Source organism: Betta splendens, chromosome 11 (assembly GCF_900634795.4).
Source record: "Betta splendens chromosome 11, fBetSpl5.4, whole genome shotgun sequence".
NCBI lineage: Eukaryota > Metazoa > Chordata > Actinopteri > Anabantiformes > Osphronemidae > Betta > Betta splendens.
This window is the reverse complement of record NC_040891.2, coordinates 4,142,504-4,169,033: the sequence shown is the minus strand read 5'-3', so window position 1 is coordinate 4,169,033 and position 26,530 is coordinate 4,142,504. Positions and strand designations below refer to the sequence as shown.

The following is a 26,530-nucleotide window of genomic DNA, read 5'->3' as shown; positions in this document are numbered from 1 at the left end:
GACGGCAGAGCGTAATCAAACGCGGTATCCAGAGGCTGGATTAGCCTGCAGCGTTTGCATGTTCTGTGGGAGAAGATGCAGTGGGAGGATGTGCTGCTGCACACGCTCGCCATGCGGCGTCAGGTGAAACGGGAGAATCACTTACCTCCTTCCCCAGGCTCACCTCCTCCTCGTTCTGCTGGGCCATCATTCAACACCCACGCTCATTCAGAGGGACGTTTGAGCGGAGCGGGTGGGGTCACCTCCCACCGCCTGGGAGCAGCTTCATAGAGGCTTAACCAGCCAGTCAAGGTGTCAAGGCTGCCCCTGCACTGAATGGTGAGCAGGCTGCTGCCATCATATGCAGTCTGCTCCACAGATGCTTGCAGCCAGCGACGGATAAGATACAAAGGGAATGTTAGACATAATTCACAATGCTTATCAATCACAGGGACGCTCGGCCCCGGTGTCTATGACCTTCTGCAGAAACAACTGGTGTATTCATTGTGCAGGAGGTGTGTTTATAAATCACAGATGCTCCCGCAGCTCTTTCAAGCAGTTACTTCATCCGGCAGCCCCGCTCCACAATGTGATGAAAATTAGACGTTCGCAGTCGCAAGACGAGTCATTAAATCGGCAAGCCTGCTAGTCAATGTTGAAATTACCCAACTCCAACAGACCGGAGTGACACATGCAGAGCAGCCTGACAGAGCCTATGCAGTCAGAAATAGAGATCACCGGCAGCAGGAGAGGATTCTCACACGTCAGGCTTCATCGTCACTGGTTTACGAAGAAAATCCAAATGTACAAATCTTCTAGTGAGACATGTTTTAACACTTCCAGACTACACCTGTTCTAGTTATGGATAAGCAGCATAGTGCTTTTTTTACTCACCCACAGCCAATTTGACTACAATAAGGAGGTGTGTCCAACGTCAACACTTCTTGTGATTGAAGACTGGAAAATGAAAGGAATTGTAAATTAAATAATTTTTTTAATATAATATAATCAATAAAAATATACGGTTTTATAAATAGATCTTTGGAAAACAGTAAATGCAGACAGACTCCATCTTCTTAATACAGTAAACTTTGATTACCCCATTGGTACATACAGTAGGAATCCTGCATTGATAACTTGAGCATGAAGAATCGGTTTAATCCAAGTTTCACACAGAGCAGCGATGTCGTCCGCGGCGCCGTGAAGCCAGATGAGAAAATGATCAGGAGAAAGCCAAAAATTAAAGGGACACAGTGTTAGAAGTCAGTCCATACATTAAAAAATCATCAGTGTGAGAGGTTGAATAATGAAATAAACTACCCAGATGAAGCGTTGCCAAATGTCAGCTCCAAATGTCACCGAAATACCTCGTCTCACCAGCCTGACTTCAAGTGACAGACCCTCGCGTCCTTACTGCACTTGTCCGTCCAGTCGATAAGAATAGAAATTAAAAGGTAACTAAAAATAGACAGAAAGTGACAGGCCAGAGTTGCTCACCATCACCAGGAGGTCCGTCAATACGTGCAGGGTGTTGGTGGAACAAAGCAGAGACCTGCCTGAACGTTGGCCGTTAATCACATCACATGGAGGATGGAGGCGGAGGATGCTGAGGAGGAATAATACACAAATCTACAGGGATCAGTCATGGCCTCAAGCCTCTCCATGTGTCCACTGCCAAAATCATTTGATTTTATACAAAAGCCCATTATGGCACTGACAGATGGGGAGCGCATGTGTTTCCTGGTCTGGAGTCCGTTAATCAACATGGGTTAATTAAGACCCTGGCTGCCATGTTACAGTGTCAGACAGCATCAGATGAGGTGCTTGATCAGGTCTGTTACTGTAGCTGCTGCAAAGAGCACATAGACACTCGCTCATGTACTGAGGACCTACCTACCAGCTACCTTTACAGTGATGAAGATGTTGTTTAGGAGCACATTGATGCACAGATACAGTACGTTCAATTCAAAACAAAGTCAGAGAGCAAAGCGGGACTCCAGTGGGCACAGGGTCGAAGTCAATAATCAGCACTGGATTGGTGCAACCATAATTAATGTCAACCCGAAAAGAAGGCAAAACACCAGACAGGCAGCCTTTCAAAACAAAAGCCTGCTACGGGTGGTTCAGAGAGCGACCGCAGCAGTAAAAGCCTAATGTGATGAGTAACCTCCTCCTTGTGTAAGTTGTGCTTGCACCTGGTGTTCGTTGTTACATGACATCTGAATTAACAGCTTTAGAGTCATACAGGGGAACACAGCCCGCTGGATTTTTACATTAGACCAGATTGAATCCATACAATCATCAGCTGGTTTAATAAACACATTTAAAAACAGAATAGCAATAAATATGATCCAACAAACGAACAAACAAATCACCACACACGCACGCACACACACACACACACACACACACACACACACACACACACACACACACACACACACACACACACACACACACACACACACACACAGTGATTATTGTTTCTTTTTTATTACACCCTTTGGGGAAAAAGAAATAAATCTAATTGCCAACCTTGTTGCACTTGTTCCAGGTACAGTCAACAGTTTGTGCCAAAACGAAAGTTACGTATAGTCAAATCAATTGCAGATTTCTATATACTGGATAAATGTGAGAACTAAAAGGACACTATGTTATTCATTTACGCATAATCTGCCTATTTCATTCATCTATATATTTTGTAAGATGCCAGAAATGTGGCTGCAATAGAGGGATTCAGGACGTGCTGGACTTTGGTACATTCATTCACAGAGTTTAGGTCTAAACATCTCTGACTAGGGACAAGTTGCAGTGCTTCTCATCATTATTTCACAGCGCATCCTTGTACGTGTAAATCTTCCACATTCTCTGGTTTCGCGTGTTCTGTCCTCAATTAATCAACCCGACAGCCAAATGTTGGATTCGCCTAAAATCCAGAGGTAACATAATGTACCTCATCAGCCCACGGGCGCCTCGTTCCCCTGATGACCACCCTGGAGGCACGTTTACCATCAGCACCGAAATCACCTCTCATTTCTAGACTCATAATTCATTTCTGAGCGAGGGCCCCGTAACATGATTAGATTCATGAAGCACCAGTAGAGGGATCCCCTGCAAAGCACAATCTTTTTTAATCAGACTTGTTATGGTGCTTCCAGCTAATGCGCTTCAGTACAACACCCACTGTGATCTGAACATACTGTACAGTCAGTAAGGACAAGGGGAGAGCACTGTGTGTAACCACCATACTGTACGTAAACATCAACAGCAACAATGGCAACTTTAATGGTATTTAAACTGATTGACTCAAGGAACGGTGTTGTTGCTCTGTTTAGTGAAGTGTATATTCATTTCTTAGTGCTTTCTCTGGTTCCACTGTGATGAAGGAGCCTTGCAGCAGGAAGGATGTCGTAGGTTCAGGAGATTCACACCACCTCCACAGGCTCATACTGTACAGTCCCAGCGACCCTGAAAGGGCAAATGCAGAAGATGCTTAAGTAATGATTTGCTTCATTAAAATGAAACATAATGAAAGCAATAAAAGTTACAGTATGTTAACGTGCTTTTTGATGATCAAAGTGAACTGTACAGTACATTTGAGAGCCAGCCAGAAATGCTGTAACATCTGGTGATACAATGACCACATGGGTGCAACCAAGATGACTGATGAGTCATCAGAAAGTTCATCAGCGGTCTGCGTTGCATAGTTGAACAGGTTGCATTCATTTTGTCGCTTCAACCAACAGATCAAACCCCGCGATCCGAATTTGAAGGAACTGGATGATTTATTCAGTAGTTAAAGTCCAGCATCCACTACAGCTGCTCCCGGTTCAGCGTCTCAGCTTGAAACTAATAACCAAGCTCTTGCTGCAAAATCAATCACAGTCTCCGCCGAGCGTTGCCACGTTCATACGTTACAACAAAATGTCATGGATTGACACATGGACTAGAAAATACCCCACCCGCTGAACACGTTGCTATCAGCAAATGAAAACATTCTGCTCAACAACAAAAATGCCATTATACAAGCAGCGATATGCTTCCAAACGCTTCCAGCTCATGTCAGACAGTAGGTGCACAAACATATGTGCATAATAATTAGGTCAAATCTACTCTATCTCTATATTAAAAATATCCTTTCTATATATTTTGTCATAATGCTTAATATTAAAGCCATGTCATGTTTTAATCCTAAAAGTATAGCGTGCAGCCAATGTCTTAGCCTTTATTTTACACTAGTTATGTCATTAGACACATTAGGTAGCTTCCTATCTGTTATCATAGCGACAGCATCAGTCTGTGAATGCTTTTTATTTATTCCTCTTTATTCCTCTCCTCTGAGTTTATTGTATCAGGCTGAGCACCTTCAGATTTGTGTCTGGTGCATGATGAAGGCCGTAAAAGCTGAGAAAATGAAAAACACCTCAATGATTGTTTATGGGACAGCTTGTGCACTTGATGCCCAGAATTTTCTTTGACATGAACTGATCACAGGGGAATTGTGTGTCATCATGTCGTAGTGGGGAGAACTAGAACAACCAGTAAAGAAGTGTGGTGAGCTTCTTTTGTATGAACTTCAACTGTGCTCGCTGTTATGAAAGGTGAGTGTGTGTGTGTGTGTGTGTGTGTGTGTGTGTGTGTGTGTGTGTGTGTGTGTGTGTGTGTGTGTGTGTGTGTGTGTGTGTGTGTGGGATGTGGGTGTGTGTGTGGGGGGTCTGGTTAAACCCTGCAAGGTGATGTGACTGTACAGTCAACACAGACAGCAGTCCACTGGCTGCAGGATGCATTCAATGTCTATACACATGAAGGTCCACAAGTGCTTTGAAGGTTACTTGAGTGTCATCAATGACAGGATTCAACATTGCTGGAGGTCTGTTGTTTTTTGTTGAGGAGCATTTCGTTTGTTTCCACCTGACTTTAAATAAGGATCCAATTGGTTTTGATTTCTTTTTCTTGTTCTTCCTAGTTCCCAGGCAGCTTCTCTCGTTTCTCCCGACTGGATTTCACAGTAAACCCAGTTTAGGGTTTAGTCTCAAATTTAAATTCAAAGTGAATCACACTATTCTCATCTAACCATTGCATATTCGTTAAGGTTAATAACATTGGAGCAAAAGCACAGCCTTGACGTTCTGCTGCAATTTTTACTCAAACTGATTTAATCTTTTTCCATCAGACTTGCTGTTAAATTACTTTTACTTAATTCATGAAGGAATGAAAAAACTAAAAACTGAGAAATTCAATATTGGTAATGAGACACGCAGCAAATTCAGGTTCTAGTTCAAGTTCCAACTTGACATAAGTTCGAGAGACATTTAAACACGCACAACTAAATCTGCTCATATTTCACAGGGAAAGTTTCCAGGAAAAAAATAAACCTAAGTAGCTTTTTAATAAACTAATTAATAGTTTTAATGGAATGTGGGACTGTTTTGCTTGTCTGGGAAACAAATGGCTGTTAAATTGCAGCCAGTTTACCTCTACTCCCATTTTCAGACCGGAGACAACTGTGATCTATGGACATGATTTTAATTGTCTGGCTCTGTGTGTGATCTAGATTAAATTATGTTTGTCTCCTCATCTCCTGCACAGTCTTTGCTGAGGATATTTAGAGACCAAATGTGCTTTTTCTCCTCCTTGATTCCTCTGTTATGGCAAAAACGGATGTATTAAATGAATGCGTGTTATCTCACCCTGAGCATATTGCCCATTGACATTCGGCTTAAGGAGGAAACAGACATTAGTGAGTTGCAGATGGTGAATATACAAACAGCCTGGTCAGTTTTATTTATATCACACAACAGCCTCGCTGCAATATGGAAAGAGCTTCTCCGATATTCTGCTCACAGTCCACGTTATTTCACAAAGCGAACCAACATGGCAGTACCTCACAGTCAATACAGACATCATGCATTAGTCCCGTCAATAGGCTGAAAAATGGGCTCCCAAATCTCTCATCCAGGTAGTTTTTGGCTGTGAGGACCACCAAAAGACTTCATCACCTCAGAACTTACTTAGAAACATTGTATGCTTGATTTTAATGTTTAGACTGCAAAAATTGATTAGGCAGAAGTTAAGCTCATCTGGAGCAAAGATTCTAATTGATTATCACCAAAATGTATAGTATCAGCAAAAAACATCAACTGTTTTAGTTATTGTAGAATAATAAGATATGTTTCTGTCACACAGGGACTTACACTCATTCTTCTCAAACAGGAAACATAATCTATATTTGATTACTGTAATTAGACAATTAAGTAATAGAATAGTGGAAATGTGTCTGGAGCTGCAATTATCCGAAATCAAGCCTGACTGATTTGACAAGAGGCTGAAATGAAAGCGATTCTAGTGCTTGAATTAAGACTATTAGAAAAGCATGAACGAACACGCGAGCCTCTAACTCACCAGCAGGACTGAGCCGAACTTCGGTGGCTGCTGACACCGTTTAGTTTGTGATTTGCTGTACGAATTCTGCTCCCAGCCCAAGTGATCCGTCTTCAAGGCTCTGTTTACCTCTGGAAGCAGTTACTGGCCGAGGCAGACGACAGCAGGCTGCCGGGCTTTGCCCTGGGTCCTCCACGCCACCTGCGACGCTGCAAGTCTGTTCCAAGACGGTCCCAGCGTCTTCTGCCGTTCCATAGGTGGGGGGTGAGACAGACGGTATCCGTGCATGCCAAGTCAGTGACCTGAGGGCCAGCAGGCCCGGCCAGGGCTGGGACCATCACACAAAGCACAATAGTGTTTTAGTTAATAAATGGAGCTAAGTTGTTTGTTTGTTCAGCTTTTTTATAAAACCAGGACTATATAGTAGATGCTTTGTATAAAATCCAATTTGCTCCTAAATGTTATTCTCAGATTTCAAATTAATCAACAAATGTAGCTTAAGTCTGTGAACTTTGCTCGGCCGCTAATTGCTGCGGCTTTCTTATTTATTCTGAATTAACAATGGCTAACACAAAGCAGCAGCTTGTAAAGCAGCGCGGCTGAGCCGGGAGAGAGGCGCCTCTCGTGCCCAAAGTGTGGGATTTAGCTCGCCTCAGTTTTCCCTCAGCACCGCAGCGAGGCTGACATTCTGGATGATGCTTATAATGAAACTTAGTCCTGACATGCAGAACTATGGGGGTGAGCATGGAAAATAACCTCGGGTAAATCATAATGAAGGCCGGGGCCAGCATCCAGGAGGTGGGTGTCTGAAATGACTGTTGCTGCACAGCCAGTGGTGGTTACGTATGAATAATGCAGTTAACAGCCGCATCGCGTACACTACATACATGTGCCCAGTGAGGAGGAAGGGACCACGGGGTAAAGCCTGAAACCGTCAATCGGCGGCTACTAGAAACCTGCTGCTCCTGAAACACCTGGAACCCTTCTGGTTTAGTTCCATCACCAGTAGCAGCTGGTTGACTGGGGCTGATACTGTATGTGCTGCTTCAAATGGACAATAATCATATAAGAGAATTCATAAGTTCCCATTTCGCCTCCTGCACCTGTTTCAGGCGGCGCGTGTTGCATTTCCTCCCGGGACCGAAAGCACAGAGCAGGGAAAATATTGATGTGACCACAGTGGAGCAGGGTTTCTCTCACTCCATCACAACTTACTCTTCCCCTCCCTCGCTTCTCTCTGCGTCTCCCACCACATACAGTACACAGCTGGCTCTATTTCTCATTAAATTAAGCCAAATCCCACAAATAAGCCTCATTCTGTTTTATTTTATCTTTTATTTTTAACAGTCTTTTGCCTGATTAGCAAAAAGATGTGGCACATAAATCAAGGCTTTGTGCTGCCTTCAGGTTCATCAGGAGCAAAAAGTCCTCCATTGTTCTTTTGTTTATAATTCAGCAAACACACCTTGAATCTTCTGTCACCCCCAATTACATCATCACATACACGAGTACAGTTTCATTGTTATTTACGAGTGACTTTGTTGCTGAAGGGTGAGCGTGAAGGTTTCACCCGCTGATCGGAACGTCAGGTGAAATGACATGCTGAGGAGGGGAATGTGAGCGAAGGGGGTGGAGACACACAGCTTGTCTCCAGGCGTTAAACCGTGGCTCCACATTCACAGCCGTTGGCTGCACCCAAGTGCTCTCCGCTCAGCCGGTTGATACAAATAAAATATTAGACGGGCGCAACAGGCTCTGGAAGTGTTGACTCTCCACGGTGGCTTCACCCTCACTCACGGACTGTGGAGTGTCAGCGTTAGAGGAGGCAGCGGTTTGAAGAGCTGATGGTTGTTTTCCTTTTCAGCCGTTTCCCTCATTGCTCACACATGAGCCTCCTGACTACACACTAGAGTGGTAATGGAAAGCACAACATGGTGGAACAGGGTGCACAACGCACAATTGTGTTGATCTGCCTGACTGCATGATCTAACGTTGTTGTCTCTCAGAGTTATACATGCTGCCTCTGTCTCTACTGTTGTGCTAGTTCAGTCACATTCAAATTTAAAAGTATCGACTCGGTTCAGTATTTCCGCTTGATTGGTTTGGTTTGAATCATTCTTCTTCGCTGTAGCTTCCAACCTAAAGGACCACAAGGACTGCAAATCAAAAAGTGTGATGACTTGTTGCATAAAGAACAGAATCCAAATGCATTACTGATAATGCTTAACATTACCATAACATAAATCATTGGACTACAAGAAAAAATAACATCTTTACTGTTAGAATGAGAAAATCACTGCACGATTCCAACAATTGCTCCAAACCTTGGCTACCTACAGGATCATACAATATGGTGAAGTTAATGAGTAGTTGGTAATGAATTTGTGATTGTAATGAGCTGTGAATGCACTGTCATGCTAATTAATGAAGACTCCGTACTGTAGGTGCTGTGCACCGTAATCAGGGCTGTAATAATGGTCAGCTGAGAGCTGGCAACTGAATAAATGCAAAACATGTCCCACTGTATATGTAGTAGAATCAGCGTATTAATTAAAAAAGCAACAATACTGCTGTACGCAATTAATGCTAGTAAAAGTGGCTCCAACATCCTCTAAATGTATCCAAACCTCCAAGGTATTCTTTTTTTAACATTTAAAACATTAAAAGCTGACTTCCTCAGTTCTGTTCTGTGCTCCAGCTCCTTTGGGAGCAGAGGCGAAAGCTTTGAGCCTTTCTTTGTATTCAGCTGCATCCGCTCGTTCCTCCGTGATGGACTGGCCAACTGTCCAGGGTGTCGCCCAGCTCTCAGACAGAGTCCAAGATTGACTGACTGACTGACTGAGTGTGAGTCTTTCCCTCTGTTCACAAGGGCAACAGGTTTCAATAAACTCGAGCTGGAACCATAAATCAATTTCAAGGTTTTTTTCTAGCAATAATAAAAATGGTTAAGCTCCAGATGTCATCAGTGTGTTTATTGGTGGAGGCTCTCGACACATTATAGGCAGACAAGAGCAGATTATTAATCTGGACCCAAACCAACCCCCTCACACACACACACACACACACGCACACACGCACACCAAACACGCGCACACGCACACACGCACACACGCACACACACACACACACACAATTTGACAATTTGTACATTGCAAGTCCAACTCACCACAGCAGTGAGGGTTACTTAAGGTGTCAGGTCTCAGTGGACCATGATCTAAAAAGACATGACAGGTCAGATTAAGTGTTCTTTGTTTTCGATTCAAGACCACATGTGGGCTTGGCATAAAAAGGCTGCCTCCTCAAGGCTGTTAAAGGCTGTAGCTGAGAGATGGTTATCATTTTCCCATCCCTCATCCTTTACTATACACAAAATTGGACAGCGAGACATTTTTTTTTACTGAACTGGAACAACAGCATCTGTCCCACGCTGCAGCAGTGATGTGATCGCTCAAGTGATCGTTTCCTCTCAGATCCTCTCAGTGAAAAAGAAACGCTGAGTAGTAAAACGACTTCAACTGTAAGACTTGCATGTGCCAAGTGTCATTGCTCAATTTGAAACTTCTGGCAAAAAACAAGGAGAGCATCAGCGCCGACCATATGTCACGGCAGAGAACCGAACCGGCAGCAGACCCAATTTTGTGCGTGTAGTGAAACGAGGTTGGACGTATTGTGTCTCAACAGTTGCCTCCTCGCTCGCCCATCTGCTTCGCCTGTGATGAGAGAGAGAGAGATCCACGTTTACATATAGGACATCAACTGTGTCATCATCTCATAATAGTGATTATCAGGTTTGCCTGTTTATGTAGAGAGTGAGCAGCTGTTTGTGTAGCATATTAAAGGCCAAACTCAAAATAAAATCCATATTTCATTCATCTCTGTCATCTATAAATGAAAAAATGAATGAAACTGATCTGTAAATAAATGAAGGAAGTAATGACAGCAACAGAACAGGAAGTGTGGGTATGTTTAGCGGTAATTACTGTACATCTGTGTTGGTTATGTTGGATAAAGGGTTAAATACAGTTAGCGGATGCAGAGTGAAGCTCATTTCCTGCACTGAACAGTTTTAATCCTTTGGCGGAACCACCTTCCTGCTCTGTGTTCTCCAATCAACCACACTGGCAAACAACCAGCGCTCACCTGGCAGTTTCACAAAGTCACTGGTAGAAATGATGACTGCTTGAAAGAGTTTGCCGGAAATCCAGATCATAGATTTTCTTCCTATATACAGTACTGCAACATATTTAGAAACAATACACTTACAGTTCGTTGTGACTTCAAGAACTTTGAAGGAAAACTGTAAAGTGGCCCCACATGACTCGTCTTTGCTGGCTAAAATGTTTCATGTGATCTCATGAGTATTAACCAGCGTCGGCAGTTTAGAACTCGCCCCTGTCACTGTTCAGAGCAGTCGGGCTTAATAATAGGCTTAATAAATTCTAAGTTATCTCCTCTGGGGATGAAGATGTGCTTTGAAAAGCTTCCTCCCAAAGTTTTCTTCTAGCATGACACAAAGATTTCCAAAGCAATATTCTCACAGTCCGTCCTCTAGCTGAATCTAATATACTTTCTTATCCAGTTGAACAGCTACAGACCTAAAGTTTAAATGGAATTTAATAGAACTCTGAAAATATCAAACAACTAACATTGAACCAGCTTCTTCAATCCAGACACGTTCTATTTCTTCCTCCATACACACACTTGAACTACACAAAGAACAAGGAAGCAGAAATGTGGTTAGTACTGTAATTCTACTGAGACCTGGTGCTGGGTCAAGAGTAAGGTTCAAAGAATGCAACTCCTATGGTGACGGTTGCTGTGATTGATTCAGTGCACAGGCCGACCATTCAGCTGACAATGACGTCCTTGAATCGCTGCCCGGTCCCAAAATCTTTTTTTGGGCGGCAGCAGTGATGGCGACTCTCCACGTGGGAGTAAAAGCTGTCGGAATGACCTGGTTTTGTACATGAACTGGTCCAAAGATGATCTGAGCTTGTGTCATTTAACACATTTGATGTTTCCACGTGTGTTTAGTCATTTAAGTTCTGCATCACCTGTAAAAATGCATTATGAATAACTGAATGCAGCCTGAACTGTGAGCCGTCTGGATGCTGAAGCGTTCCTTTCTCTGCCAGTCGCTGCAGGCTACAAGGCTATGGAGAAGCCTGTCTCTGAGGGACAACCAAGAAGCCGAAGGGCACTGAACTTTAACACGGACTCGGCGCTGGAGTGCATTCATCTTGAATTTTTCATTAATCTGTCCTTGTTTTTCTATCTGCACACACTGATGCGGAATTTCACGAGCGCCTCAGTAAATCAGCCCCTGTACAGTATGAAATGATTCCATACCGTGCATTGTCTATTTTTCGGTCCGTCTTTGGAGCCATTAACACAGTAAATACACATGAATGACCAAAATGCATATGTCACTTGACTTATCTTACACATCAACACCATAAATCCTGAACAATGTGTATGTTTGATTCACACGCTGCCATTCAATCGGCATCTTTTAGAGGGAAGGCCATTTATATTTCAGCAACAATTTTAAATATACATGTACTGTAGATATTATGAAATGGGCTCCAACACTAGATACTGTACAGTATGTTGCTTATTTTTCACTAACAAAGTGAATTTGTTATATTGGAAAGTCTGTTATTGATTAGTTTTAGGAACGCCCTGGATCCTCATGCCTTGCTTAAAGGTTTTTGGACTTTTTTGCTAAGGAATTAGACCTTGATGTCCTGATAAGGTGTCTGTGAGCTTTCATTCCAAACATTCCTGTAGATCGTCCACATGAACCAGAGAGTCATAGAAATGTACAGGACCAGAATGCCCAAAAAGTGTTTTTTACATGTGCTGGCACCTTTAAGGGTCACTTGGTCACACTCCATCTGGGGAGTTGAGCTAACGACCATTGAGACACAGCTCAGTTTTCTCAATCATCACTAATAGCGGAGGTCAGAATCCTGACACAGCCTAAGCCTCAGTTTGAACATTAGAAGACTAGATGGTCTAGGACTGATGTCAATATAAATGACATCATCAATCAGACATTTCTCACAAGTAATTAAGAATTAGTCGCTGCTGTGGGAACTGCGTGTTCACATGGAGCTATAGATCTGCAGGAGGCCCATCAGAATTTCAGCACTCCTGCTACTGTAAGCGTTTCATTTCCCAGCGGAACCATCAGATGAGTGTTGATGCCAGTGGAAAGCATTGAGGATCAATCAGGCTTTATGTTTCGCAGTAAAGCTGGACTTTTGCCCCATTGATCAATCCTATAAATGTAAATTTAAAACTTGGTGAGCAAAGATGAGAGCGACCATTTTGACGTGGTGATTGTATAAATGTACAGTAGCTTCCCAGAGGAAGAGTGTGTTCTTTTTGCACATATGCACAATCCATCCGTTGCTCTCTGCATTTTCATGTTGCTCAAAGAAATTCAGGGGTAAAAAACATATTCCAGTACTATAGATATTTCTGCCAAAAGGAAAAAATGCTGCATCGATGGAAACTAAAAAGAGTCGATAATAAACCCACACTGACTCTGGAAAATTGAAGCACCTTAAATGGTTAATGGTCCAATAGGGAACTGCTGCAACTTATTGCTCAGCAAGCGACTTTATCTCTGTTGGTTGAACGTGCTGAGAACCAAATGGCAGCTGGGCAGACAGAGGGGGACTCAGTGACTGACCGGCGGCTGTACCAGTATGTTCCCATCTGCTGGAGGCGCAGTAGTTCACCAGCAACTCAACTTCTTTGGCAGAAACACATACATGTGGAATTGAATAAACTATTGAATTTTTTCAAAAATAACGCATGACAGTGCAATATGAAAGTGAAGAGGGCTCATAGTAATGACTTCCACCTGAACATGCAGCTCAACAAAACTCACTCTTAGCACTAGTTTTGCAGAGAAAGCTCCATAAAACTCTACACTACTGTACCTGCTGTTCCCTGTTGAACAAATCCCAAATGTTCTGTGCTTTACTGTACATGTCGGTTTAGAGCACACGTTGATAGCTTTTCACAAAAACTAAACTTCATCTTCCCACACTGAACAGAATAAGTCAGTACACATTAAAACTGCTAAAACAACCCACCCGGATTATGATTAAAGGACAAACATTACATTTTCATATTACCATTCTTCATTTACTGACAAAACAAAGATAAATGCAAAACAATCAGTATTTACAACACAATTTTATTGACAAAGTTTAGGAATAAAAGGGCCAAATGTTTTGTGGACCCCAAAGAATACACACAGGACAAAGTTCAACTTGAAAGTTTTAGTTGGACAAATCAGCAACTCTTTCAACAACTGGAGAGCAAGACAAAAATCAATCAGTGATGAACTACTAGAGTTCATACAGGGTTTAGTGAGAACCTCTCTACAGGTTTGGGACACGGAGGCCGGTGGAGATGACGATGGTTGGAGACCTTGTATGAAAAAGAATGATTTGCTGGTCCAAGGTCACTGGCAGGAGCTGTGCCTCAAAATGTCCACTCGCTGCAAAGCATCATGGGATCAAACATTTCTAGAGCACATGGTTCAAAGTCCAAAGGCTCATGAATCAACCACTTCCGGATATACAGTAGGTTAATGCAAGAGTGAATGACAAGGCATGAGCGTGATAGAAACCATACTCCCAAAGGTCGTGGCTCCAGCTTAGAGCATGAGAAACACGAAAAAGCTTTGCGTATTATTCAATAGTTTGTGTATTGTACATTACTGTCTGTGCTTGTTGAACCAAAGCAGTTAAACCTGTAAAAGAATAAATTCAGTTTATATCAGTGTCTGTACACTCATTGGTCACTGTATTCGGTATTTGAGCTCACACTCATGCACAGCCTGCTCCACCCAAGCTAAATTCAACTAACCTGCCATACAGTACATTGTGTCGTTTTAATGAAGGTCTCCAAAACACAGTGGTGGACACAAGTTTGTGCCTTTGTTGCCTGAAGCAATGGGATTTGCCACCTCAAATTTGTCCCGATAAAGCATGACAGACAGGACCGAGGCAGGCCGTTAAGAAGCTTGGGCTCTGCAGTACCATCCTCCCAGGACAAGTCTTTGTGGCCTCAAACTCCTGCCAACATTATACTGAAACAAACTGGTTAAAACTTTAGTGTTTATGCCAAACAGAAATAACTACAGAATGAAGACTGGAGGCTATGACATATTAAAACACAAGGGCACCTCTCACTGTAAAATTAATTACATGAGTGTCCCTGAAAAACTACTGTTCCTGTATAAACAAAGGGAATTTTACATTTGATTTGATTTCTAATTTCCAGACGGGACCTGACTGTCAGTCTGTAAATCAGAAAAACAACGATGCTGAACCTTCAAGCGTGGAAGCGATTCCCTGGCGGCTGTGGCCTTCAGGATAACGCCCGCTGTCACACCACACATTCCAGACGTTGCATCTGTGCTAGATCAGCTGCCGACACGTAAGGCAGAAAACAATGAGCGAATGTCCTTTTATCAAAGCCATTTTGTTTTGGCACTAATTTGCGTTATTTGTGCGCAGTCTGGAGCCAACACTGATTTATACGGAGCGTATTCCAGACGTTTATGCGGTTTTTGGGCACGGATCCACCGCTAAAGGTGAACGATTGCCGCACTTCTACACAGCAGCAGGCCGTGCACATAAACTAACTAGACAATAGCGTTTGTGCGAGTGCCGAATGCGCAATTACGCATCCTTCCTGGCACATTCCTTAACGACCCGGGGACCGTTTGTTTGGCAGCAGCTGGCTGATTTCTTTGCCTCCATCGCCACGTATCAGTCAATCGCACCTGTTTTCGCCGCTCGACCCTGGGAACAAATGCGCGCGCGGCTTTCCCCGTCGCCCCGCTGACGTCCGCGCCCGCGGCCGTGCGCATCGCTGACGTCGACGCGCGAGTATTAAAGAGCGCACCCGGCGCGCCGAGGCGAGGATGGCGATAGTGAGCGCACGCAGCTGTAGCCCACGCGCGCACACTCCAGCACACGGGCGCCGCTGACCGCTCTTCAGGGGCCACTCTCCGCTCTTCTGTCAGACAATAAACGGCAGCGTCGCTCACGGCGTCTCCTGCGTGTTTCAACACACTTTGCGCTCAGTTGCACTTTTTTTCAATTGTGAGTAAGTTCTCGCCGCCAGTGCACAGCATGGAGCCATACACGGAGCCCGGACCCCAGCTTTCCCTGTCCGACCTCTACTCCGTCATCCCGTTCAACGTGACTTTCCCCCCGGACGAGGAAGGCGGCTTCGTGGGCAACCGGCTGCAGAACCAGACCGGGCGACAGAGTCCGATGAGGAGCGCCGGTGGGATCATCATAGCCATCTCCATCACGGCGCTGTACTCCGTCATTTGTGTGGTGGGACTCCTGGGCAACATCCTCGTCATGTACGGGGTGGTCAGGTAAACACGGGCGTCGATCTCACATTCATGACGTTTTAATGAGTTTGGGACTAGGTTCAAAGGTTTTAGCGTCTTTGGCTTCATAAGAGCAGCGTTACCTAAATTATAATGAATTTACAAACATGATGCTCGTTTCTGTCAGGTTTTGTAATTACTGTATTTTATGACTTTATTAACGCTTATTGTAGTTGAGACCAAAACTCAATCAGTTGCTTCAATGCAATTTAAAGTTTTTATTACCTATAAAAGAAAATTATGGAAATGTACAATCAATAATAGATTCTTAAGATTTTCGTGTTATCTTCGTGTATTTGGTATTTTAATATTTGAGGCTAATAATATTTCAGATTCTTTTTTCGGGTTTTGTGCGTGTGTGTGTGTGTGTGTGTGTGTGTGTGTGTGTGTGTGTGTGTACTTGTATTTGTATAAAAGTGAGAACCAAAAAGCGTATGTATTTTCCTACCAAAGTGAGGACATTTTGACAAAGTAAGGGCATTTTAGACGGTCTTCACTTTTTTGAAGGCCTGTTTGAGGCTTGAGATGTGATTTTAGGGTTGAGGTTTGGTTTGGATTAGAGCAAGGGTTAGACGTCTGCTTTAGTTGTGATGGTTAGGGTTAGAGGAAGGGGCTAGGGAAGGCATTATGTATGTCAACAGAGGTCCTCACTTTGATGTATGTACAAGGATGTGTGTGCACGCGTGTGTCATTTATTCAAAAGAGGATTAGGTGGGTAGAGAGCAGGCTGGGGAAGGGGGTGGTGGTCAAACCTCCTCCCATTTCATTTCTGACTCACCCAAGCTTCAGGCAGAGTCTCCATCAGCTCATGCAGTTGTGATGTGTTTGGGCTTTTTTGTTTGGTTAGGATTTGGTTAAATCTTAATATTGCTTGCTGATTGAGCCAAATGAGTCTTAAATCACACCAGTGCAAGGAAAGTACAGAACTATATGATGATTAAGAAGGATGAAAATTTTCCGGAATCAGACTTAGAGCCCTAAGGGTTAACCCGTTTAAAAGTGCTCTCTAAAGGTACATTGAGTTGATTTTGTATGTAGAGAGCGTCTTCAGTGCGTTTTCAGTCCGCTCACTGTTTGCTTTTCTCCTTTTGCTCTAAAAGCATCATGATGAAGCGTCCGCCCACTTCTCGTCTGTCGTTTCTCTGAAAGCCTCCCAGCCCAAACATGTACTGTACTGTATGACAGTCACTAATGAACCACCTCTGTTCATTCCACTGGCGAGTTGGAACAGTGTAATCTCCAACTGACATGGTCGTTTTTCAGCATTTAAACACCAAATAAGAGGCTCTAACATATTCAGTAACATACAGTATATTCTGTGGCTGGTCTGATTGAGGAGCTGCCATCAGCAAGCTATTACCCATAAGTGTCAATTTGTTTGGGTGCTGGATTATGAAAGACTGATGAATATTTACGCAGTGCACTAATTGTTCCATTTAGACGGCAGAGTCAAAAACAAGACACGTGAGATCAGGGCGGGTACGAGAGGTGGGTGAGAGCTTAGGACAACCAGCGCATCAAATGATTGATTCACAAATAGTTGATTAAAAAATGATTGATTCAACAGGGCCTCTAAACCGGTAGATGTTGGCCATGTGTATGGAGTCAAATTAGGGTCAGAGTAGATCTGTGCGAGCGTAAACCGATCTGTGCATGTGTAACCAGATTTGTACTTGTAGATTTAGTGGGGCTATACCATACTTACACTTATAATTTGCATATATGGGTGCTAAAATTACTCACAAATTGTGGCTAAATTTACAAGTTAAATGACCTTAATTTCCCTCCATGCTCTAATTGAGTCTGAGTCCTTTGACGTGGCACAGCAGATCCTGAAAGCTCCACAAGCAGCAACAAGCTAGCCCACTGACTAAAACTTTAATTATATTTAATGATCAGACAGACATGACGACTCATATTGTAATGCAGTTGTTAGGCAGGCTTGGATTTCAGTGCAGAATCACGGTGCTTCTCGCTGAACAACACCAGTCTACAAGGAGACAGACCCGGTGTTGCTGCAGAGTCTCTCAAGATGTCACCGCTACCAAAGACACGGGCAGAAAGCTTGGTCTGAGAAGTCGTGATTGTTTATTTAGTTCCCAGCATTCACTTTCAACCGTCAGCTGAGACCTGCACCGCTCTGACTCTGCTTCGCTTCACCCACACTTTACTGTACTTACAGTAAGCGCTGATAGCCCCTGCCGGCAGGTAACCGGTGCATCGGTAAAAGACAACACGCTCCTGATCGTTCACAAAAAACACAATACAAGTTAAACGCTATGCTCCGTCCATAGATCACTCTATCACGGAGTGCGCACGCTATAACAGATAGGTAACATAAACCAAGGCATTGACAGGGACAGCTAACAGGATGTCACCCAGGTAAAGCAACTCACTGGAAGCTGGTCATCAGTTACGTGGTCACTCTTTCATATGAAACACCAGTTTACGTTAGCCACGTGTTAGCGACAGAAAACTGTGGATGAAGCGCCTACTGTTACCAACCTACTTGTTCGGGGGTTACGAGTATTGAAATGTAAACCAAGCACTTCATCCAACAGGTAAGTAACGTTAACTGGTGTTCTATATGAAAGAGTGACCATGTTAACTGATGACCGACTTCTGGTGACACATGTCTGTCTGCGACAACTTCCTTGTTCATTAGCCAATCAGAGCGTGGAGGCAAATTAAGGTCGCATTATTTTACTTATAAATTTAGCCAAAATTTGTGTGTAATTTTAACGCCCCAAATTATAAGTGTAAGCATAGTATAGCCCCACTAAGTCTACAAGTACAAATCTGGTTACGCATGTAAAAATCTAATCTGACCATAATTTGACTCCATACATGTGCCCCTGGATTGGTTCAGTGTGAAAGGTTCCCTGTCTGGAAAAAAATGTGAGAACTCATTACTATAAACCACGTAGGAAAATGAAGTACAAACACATACAATTACCACAAGGAGACAAAATGAAAACAACAAGCACAATCATTAAAACACGATTAAAATAAAACAGAATGTATGATATGATGCAAAAGCTCAATCTCTGCTACAGGAGGGAGCTCTAATGAGCAATCAGCTCCAACGCTGAACAAACGAACTAATCCCCACTGGGAATTAATAAAATCACGCTGACCGCTCTGCTTAGAGCCGGGCCAGAAGTATGGTGCAAACAAGGAAAGGACCCACGTGCTCGACCAGACATGCATACAAAATGGAAGATTTAATAAAGTAACATAAGGACACAGACGAGAGGAAACAAAGACACTGACTAAAACAAACAAAGGAACTATAACGAACGACTAACTAACTAACTAACTAACTAACTAACTAACTAACTAACTAACTAACTAACTAACTAACTAACTAACTAACTAACTAACACTGCAAATTCAGGCCCATAATTTAGAATACAAAATGTGATCGGTAAAGATCACATTTAAAGCAGGTACAAACCAAATGTTCACACAAAGTAATGTTTCACAGTTCAAACTACTCTACTGACATGAGGACAACAACACTGGTGAAGGATTTGACAAAAAAGCAGGGTTGGGGCATGTGTGTGTGTGTGTGTAAATAACTGTGTAAAGATGATGTATATGAGATCTGACCATTATTCAGGAAGACTGAAAGGTGAAGTGTTGCACAGGATGCACAGATAATGGTTGAGAGGATATTTCCTGGGAAAGCTTGTGTTAGAATGGACCAGAAGGTGCTCGCATCCATGTACATGTGACGGTGCAGGGATGGAACTTTACTGGTTGTCGTGGCTTCAGCAGCCTGCTGAACATAAGCCCCTCTATCTATAATGAGCATCGTAAACTGTACACAGCTGCATTTTTTATGACAGATGCAGCTAGAAACTCCTCAAAATATCACCAGCACCTCGCACAGGGAAACTGTGAACCCGGATGTTTAAGTCTCCTGAAGCAAATCTTTAAAACAAACCTGAATTTGACCTCAGAAAGCATCTTCCCTGAGTGAATGAAAATGCACATGAAGAGGAAAAGATGGTGTCCAAGACCGCCTGGTGCTGGAAAAGACAAATAAGGAACCGCAGCTGCGCAAAAAAACAGGCTTTCATAGTAACATGAATAAAGCTGTTAAATTTAGACTTCCTTTCTAATGGAGTAATTACACTACGAGTCCTACAAGAAGGAAGATAGGCGTTTAATGGCCTCCCCTCCTCCTTAAATCTACTGTTCAGACTAATTAGGTCCAATCGTGACATAACCTCAGAACTACTTAGAACTCGGAGGATATCACATTTTCTGCCGCTGTTTACAATTAAATTAAATGAATACATTAAGGGTTTTTCAGTCCAGATCTGCCCCAAGCTGGGATCTTTGTGTGTGGGTCAATGATATTGTGCTGGTGACTTTGACAATAATATACAGTAATCTCATATTCACTCAAATAAGCCAAGTTTATCAGCAGCACTGAATTCTGTTTACAGTAGATAACTTCAATAAGCAAAAGCTTAATCTAAAGCTTTATCTAATTCTTACTGTCGTTGGCTGAATGTGAAGGGCCTGTATTTGGAGGACAGACCTCAGACGATGCAGTAGCTCTGTGTTTTGATGGAGGTTTTACAACATACACATCTAAGTTGAAGTATAATTCAGTTTTATAAGCTACATAAATGAGTTAAATATGGATTATAATGTATATACTGTCAGCAACAACTGTGTTGGATGACTGGTCTTCCTCCTTGAGATGAACAGCGAAGACAGATTACGCAGATGTAATTTAGACGCAGCTAATTTAATGCTGCAGAAGAAAGATTACAAGTGACTAATTGGGGCTTTAATGATCCTGTGTGCTGGGTTTGACAGAGGCTACAAAAACAGGACCTCTTCACTAGTATGACAAACCAGTTCATCCACTATGAAAGTCTTTTTAATCTGCTTCCAACCAAGTTCTGTGACTGAAAAATACCAAGTACGTTGTGTTTACGTATGGATTTTGTGTTTCGTGTGCTCCTCTGGACTGGTTACCATGCAGCTCCACTGTATTTGGGTTTATTATTATTTATTCATGATGCTGGAGTCCGTTCAGCTCAGCGCTAATGACATTTTTTCCATCAAATCCCTTCATCTAATAAACACAAAGAAAAATTGACGCTCGCGTCCTAAAAGCAGCGTCCAGCACATGCAATATATATGTGAAGCTCTGATCTGATAGAAGTGGTGGGTCCGCTCTCTGGGGCCTCCCATGATCAGTAAGCCAATGAAGCATTTGATCTGTGCAGAACTGGAGCTCATTTTACTACTGCTACTTCTCCACCAGATACACCAAGATGAAGACCGCCACCAACATCTACATCTTCAACCTGGCCATCGCTGATGCCTTGGCCACGAGCACGCTGCCCTTCCAGAGCGCCAAGTACCTCATGAACACGTGGCCCTTTGGCGAAGTCCTGTGCAAGCTCATCATAGCCATCGACTACTACAACATGTTCACCAGCATCTTCACCCTCACGATGATGAGCGTGGACCGCTACGTTGCCGTGTGCCACCCCGTCAGGGCCCTGGAGTTCCGGACGCCCGCCAAGGCCAAGCTGATCAACGTGCTCATCTGGGTGCTGTCCTCGGCCATCGGGGTGCCCATCATGATCATGGCTGTCACCAAAGTGGTGGATAATGGTGAGATCTTCTGTCATTTTAAAGTTGTAATGTTTAGAATTGTGTTGATGTATTTAGAAAATGGTAAAAAAGAGACGTACACAACCACACATTTGCAAACATTTGCGTGTCGGTGAAGATTGTCAGTCATCGAGGTGACATTGGCTGAAAACATTCAATCATCATTTGCATTTAATTTGCATTCATAAAATATGAAACAGTACAAGAAAGAAAACAAGTAATATGAAATAAATAATAATGATTGAACCCCAACTTATGATGCCAGAAAGAAAAAAATATAGAGAAGGAGAAAGAGAGAAAAATTAATTAATATAATATAATATATACACCCCCAGGTTCAGGAGGGCACACGCCGTGAACCACACCCAACCCATTGGGATTCTATGGGACAAAACAAGTTTAGAATTACTGTGGGGTTTAATTTGCATTAGTTAATTGAGCGTCACCAAGAATCTGGTTACACACTGGCAGAGACTGGTAATACTGTATATCAAAGGTGACAACACACTATAAGATCGTGTTTCTCTCAAAGCGTTTTTTCCTCAGACTCGCCAGACGCTCTATTTAGGAAGCTGAGAGGAGCAGTTCTGAATTCATCTCTTGAGTCAATGTTTCTTCCCTTCAGCAGTTTTTCTGTGAATCTCTCTGTGTATGAGCCCATGAATGGCTCTCGTGAGGGGCTGAACGGATGCCATGAAACGGGCCTAATGTCCTTTTGGCTTTGGAGTGTGACCAAACAGCTGTGTGAACGCTTCACTCTGAAACTAGGAGACAAACTGATTTCAAATATAAACATAAAAACAAGATGGCACACACTGAAGAGGTGGCTGGTGAACAACAGTATAAACACACTGTAGTGCTTTTATCGTGTTTGTGGATATTTGGGTTTAAGTAAGTAGCATTAAATGTACCTGCCTTTGACCTTCCTGGCCTCTTTTTCCAGATAAAACTGTTTGTATGCTGAAGTTCCCTGAGCCCGACTGGTACTGGGACACAGTGACTAAGATCTGCGTCTTCATCTTTGCTTTTGTGGTTCCTGTAATGGTCATCACCATCTGTTACAGCCTGATGATCCTGCGCCTAAGGAGCGTGCGGTTGCTCTCTGGCTCCAAGGAGAAAGACCGCAACATGCGCCGCATCACCCGCATGGTCTTGGTGGTGGTCGCTGCCTTCATCGTGTGCTGGACCCCCATCCACATCTTCATCATGGTGAAGACCATGGTGGAGATAGACAGCAGGAATCCCTTTGTGATAGCCAGCTGGCACCTGTGCATCGCCCTGGGCTACACCAACAGCAGCCTCAACCCCGTCCTCTACGCGTTTCTGGACGAAAACTTCAAGCGGTGCTTCAGGGATTTCTGCCTCCCCTGTCGCCCAAGCGGCGAGCGCGACGGCCTGGCCAGAGGCCGCAACACCACCAGGGAGCCTATGTCCGTGTGCGCTCCCACGGAGGCTGGGAAGAAGCCGGCATGACTAGGCATGGACTGGGTCCCCCGCAGCTCTCGCTCGAGGAGGATCCAACAAGACTTGCAGTCGGAAGTCACTCAGATCTCCACCACAGAGTTTTAGGAGCTAATATGAGCTAGAAGCTATTTTAAAGGGACTTTCAGAGGAAGAACCTCGGATGATGGGATATCATTTTCACTGGTCTTAGCGTAAGGCCTCATTCTGCTGTCAGTCAAATGCAGTTGACTGGGAAAAAGTGTTTCCAGAGACAAACTCGAATGGGAGGACAGAGCACATCACTGAGACAGAACTCATCGGAGCAGTAATGGAGTCACTCTAACGTCAGGATGAATAATGTGCCGAGTGAAACTGTGGCCTTTTTTTAATCACACTTTCACTTTCTCATACAGTCAAAGAAACAAATGTGACTTCAATGTAAGGGTTGAAAAGCTTTTCATTTACATCAACACGGAACACGAAAAGCTTACAAAGCAGCAGTGGACTTTGACATCAAACGCTGGATGATGAATTGCACACAACAAGGACAAGTCACGAAGCTCGTGCCTGTTTTTGTGCGGTGATCAAGCGATCCTTTCGCTGGGAAAGTCGTTACCAACTTGACTGCCTTTAAAACTAAAGAAACTTCTAGCCTGGTGTTGCATGAATCACAGGCAGTTTGTGTAAAAAAAACACCACGACCCAGAGCTGCATCAGACACCTGATGAACATATTTTGTGCTCGTCTGCTTGACTTACATGTTACGGTGTCGGACATTTTCCCCTCTGCAGGCGTATTGCTTTACATCATCACATATAAAGTAGAGAAGCCCAGTTTGACATCGACAGGCAAAGAGGAGATTATGGGCCTGCGGTTTAAAGGAGCAACCTTTGGTTGTGATGGAATGAGGACAAGGCAACAGATGGAACTGCAAATTATTCTGGGTAATTTGTTTACTCCAATGGGCCTGACACCATTTAAAGGAGGGATTGACTGATGATATGATGGGAAATAAATGATGACTTTAAATGTTTACAATGGAGGCATGAAGCAGGTGGTATTTTAGAGTTGACGTATGACGTATGAGAATCTGTAGATATCATAAACCTTGTGAATAAAAGACAATGACATCATCCCCAGTTAAAATACCTACAATGATTTACCTGGATTTCAATACATCATCATTCCAGGGCCTGGAAACATGTTTCTGCTTTATCCACACAGACTGTTAACTGACGACACGGCCAACAATGTTTCTGTCGCAACGTTTTGTCAGTAAACGCGAACATTGCTGCATATTTTCTCACTGCGACAGAGGTGAGGATTCCGCTGTCCTGTAGCTCTGTCTCTCTCTCTCTCTCTCTCTCTCTCTCTCTCTCTCTGCTTTGTTTTTATCCAGCGCTGTCACGTGTGCAGAACGACCCTAAAGTTGGGCCAGGACTGCTCTAGTGTTGTTCATATAAACTAAATGGTACAAATAGCTCTAATTAATGCACCCGCATTATGAAGTTAACGGCCCGTGAATCCATCTTTGCATGGAACTTCGTTTTATCCAGTGATTCAGATTTTCATCACACAAAGTAACTCAGCCTCGCTTTTAGGATTACATTTAAATAATAAAGTGTTGTCACCGTGGTACTTTTGCATCTGACTTAGATCAGTAATATTATATTACAGATAAATGTTAATCGTCATCATCGCTGTTACCTCATGATAAATATGATATTCAGTTTCTCAATAATTCAATTCAAAGCCCCACTAGCTGGTACCTACTGACCTGTAAAGGTACAGCATGTGATGCCGTACACAGTATTTATCCCTGTACTGGTCTAGAAAGTAGCAGAGGAACATAATAACAGGAGGTCATCAACCTTCAAAGATCCCTGCCCCCACCTGAAATATGGCAGGTTGCGTGCTGGGTCAGTAGGTCACACTGAGTGGATATGACTCATGCGAACGTGCCATGGTGTCACACTGCTAATAGTAAAAAAATGATATACAGAAAACAAGGACGTGAGTGACTGGACGGCGATGCTGCTGGTTCCAGGCAGGTACAGTGAATTCTCCACACATTTGACTGCACAGCTAAAAAGATGATCTTAATTAGGAGCAACCTGAGACGTGTATTCATTACTGCGAACCTGTGACAGCGACAGTGTAATTCTGTGCGTACAAGGTTTTATCAAACCATGAACATGTGACATGACATCACTCGTCGACTTCAGACAAAGACAGTATATGAAGACTGAAGCTCTTACTTACTTACTTGTCTGATGATGTCTGTTTTACCTGAAAGGCAATCCTTCATTGGGAAAATGTCTGATTTGTGCTTTACATTTCAAATAACCCAGGGCATACTGTGCTTAGAAACAGGAAATGTTGAGTATTTGCCTCCCGAATGAACTGTAGCCTGCTGTAAAATGAATTCTGAGTGAGATGGTTGATAAGCTGGGTGATTAAGGTGATGTAGCAGCACCGAAGCTCTGTGTCGTGTTTGAGGTCCTGTGGATTTTACTCTCTTCAATTTTTTAGTTCAACTCTCACATTTCTTACTTGATCCTCCATTTACTTGTTTGATTTTTGATACACAGCTGCTGCCGCGCACTGTAAATTGTCTATTGAACATCTTGTGTCGATATGAATACTTTTGTGTATGATGCTTAACGTTTGTGTAACCACTGACTGCAATTTAGTGTGTGAAGCAGTTTTGCTGATGCAACTTGATGCTGTACAAGTTCTTTAACGACGTTAACGCTTCTTTGCTTCTTCCTGTGGATTTGCTATTTAAAACACTTTGGAGGCTGTAACTGTATTTCGAGCTGAACTAAAACTGATGGTGAAAATAAAAAACGATAAAATCAAGCCGAGAGAAAATCCAATGAGCGGTTTCAGTGGAAGGTCTGCTTCGGTTTCCTGGAAACAAGAGGAAATGGCGCAGCGCAATATTTGTTGAAAATGATTGGGGTTATAATGGAATAATCTATCTTGCAGGACAATGATTCAATTTAAAAGCGGAGAGTGCTTCAGAATGGTCTGTCATGCCACCAGAGTGATAAGTGCATTTTAACTAGCCCTGGGATAAACACACCAGAGATGGCCCAAGGCTGCCTGGAGTCCCTGAGTGTGCTACCCGCCGCTACCGGAGAATTAAGTGTCCTGCTCTGCATCCCCTGTGCAAATTCTGACTAGCATCTTGCTGTCGTCATGGAGACGCCATGGAGAAAGCGGCCCAGGTATAGAATGCTCCAGAGAAGGAGCTGAAGAGTTTCAATTTAATTATGGATGCTACCCTGACTAGTGGCCACTTATCAATAAACCTTGTTACTCTATTCAGCAACAGGGAAGCATCCCTGTAGATGGAAGCAGATGTGGGAAGCTTTAATAATGCAGCAGCTTAATATGGATCCTACATTGCACGCAGCATTCTGTTCTGGCCCTGCCGCCACTGCAGCAGCTGTGTCTCATGATGAAACATTTATTACGTGATCAGAAATGTGTCATCTGTTATATATTTAAAAATATTTGAAAAATAACTATAAGACCAGCTGTTATTTGAAAGTAAAATTATTGAAAAAAACTGGAACGCTGACTTTAATTATAGTCAGTGTATTATAGATATTTATAGTGTAAAAGCATCTTCCAGATGAC

The 26,530-nt window shown here is 43.1% G+C and overlaps 2 protein-coding genes across 2 annotated transcripts in view; both read left to right on the top strand.

Moving 5' to 3' along the window:
• The window catches only part of stmn1a (stathmin 1a), a 268,537-nt gene that overhangs the window by 130,205 nt on the left and 111,802 nt on the right, over positions 1 to 26,530 (top strand). The gene's annotated exons all lie outside the window — the stretch shown is intronic.
• oprd1a (opioid receptor, delta 1a) lies at positions 15,176 to 25,744 on the top strand. The gene is made up of 3 exons (XM_029167396.3): positions 15,176 to 15,778; positions 21,084 to 21,439; positions 22,383 to 25,744. Exons 1-3 carry the CDS (start codon positions 15,525 to 15,527, stop codon positions 22,910 to 22,912), a joined length of 1,140 nt encoding a protein of 379 aa, XP_029023229.1. The 5' UTR covers positions 15,176 to 15,524; the 3' UTR covers positions 22,913 to 25,744.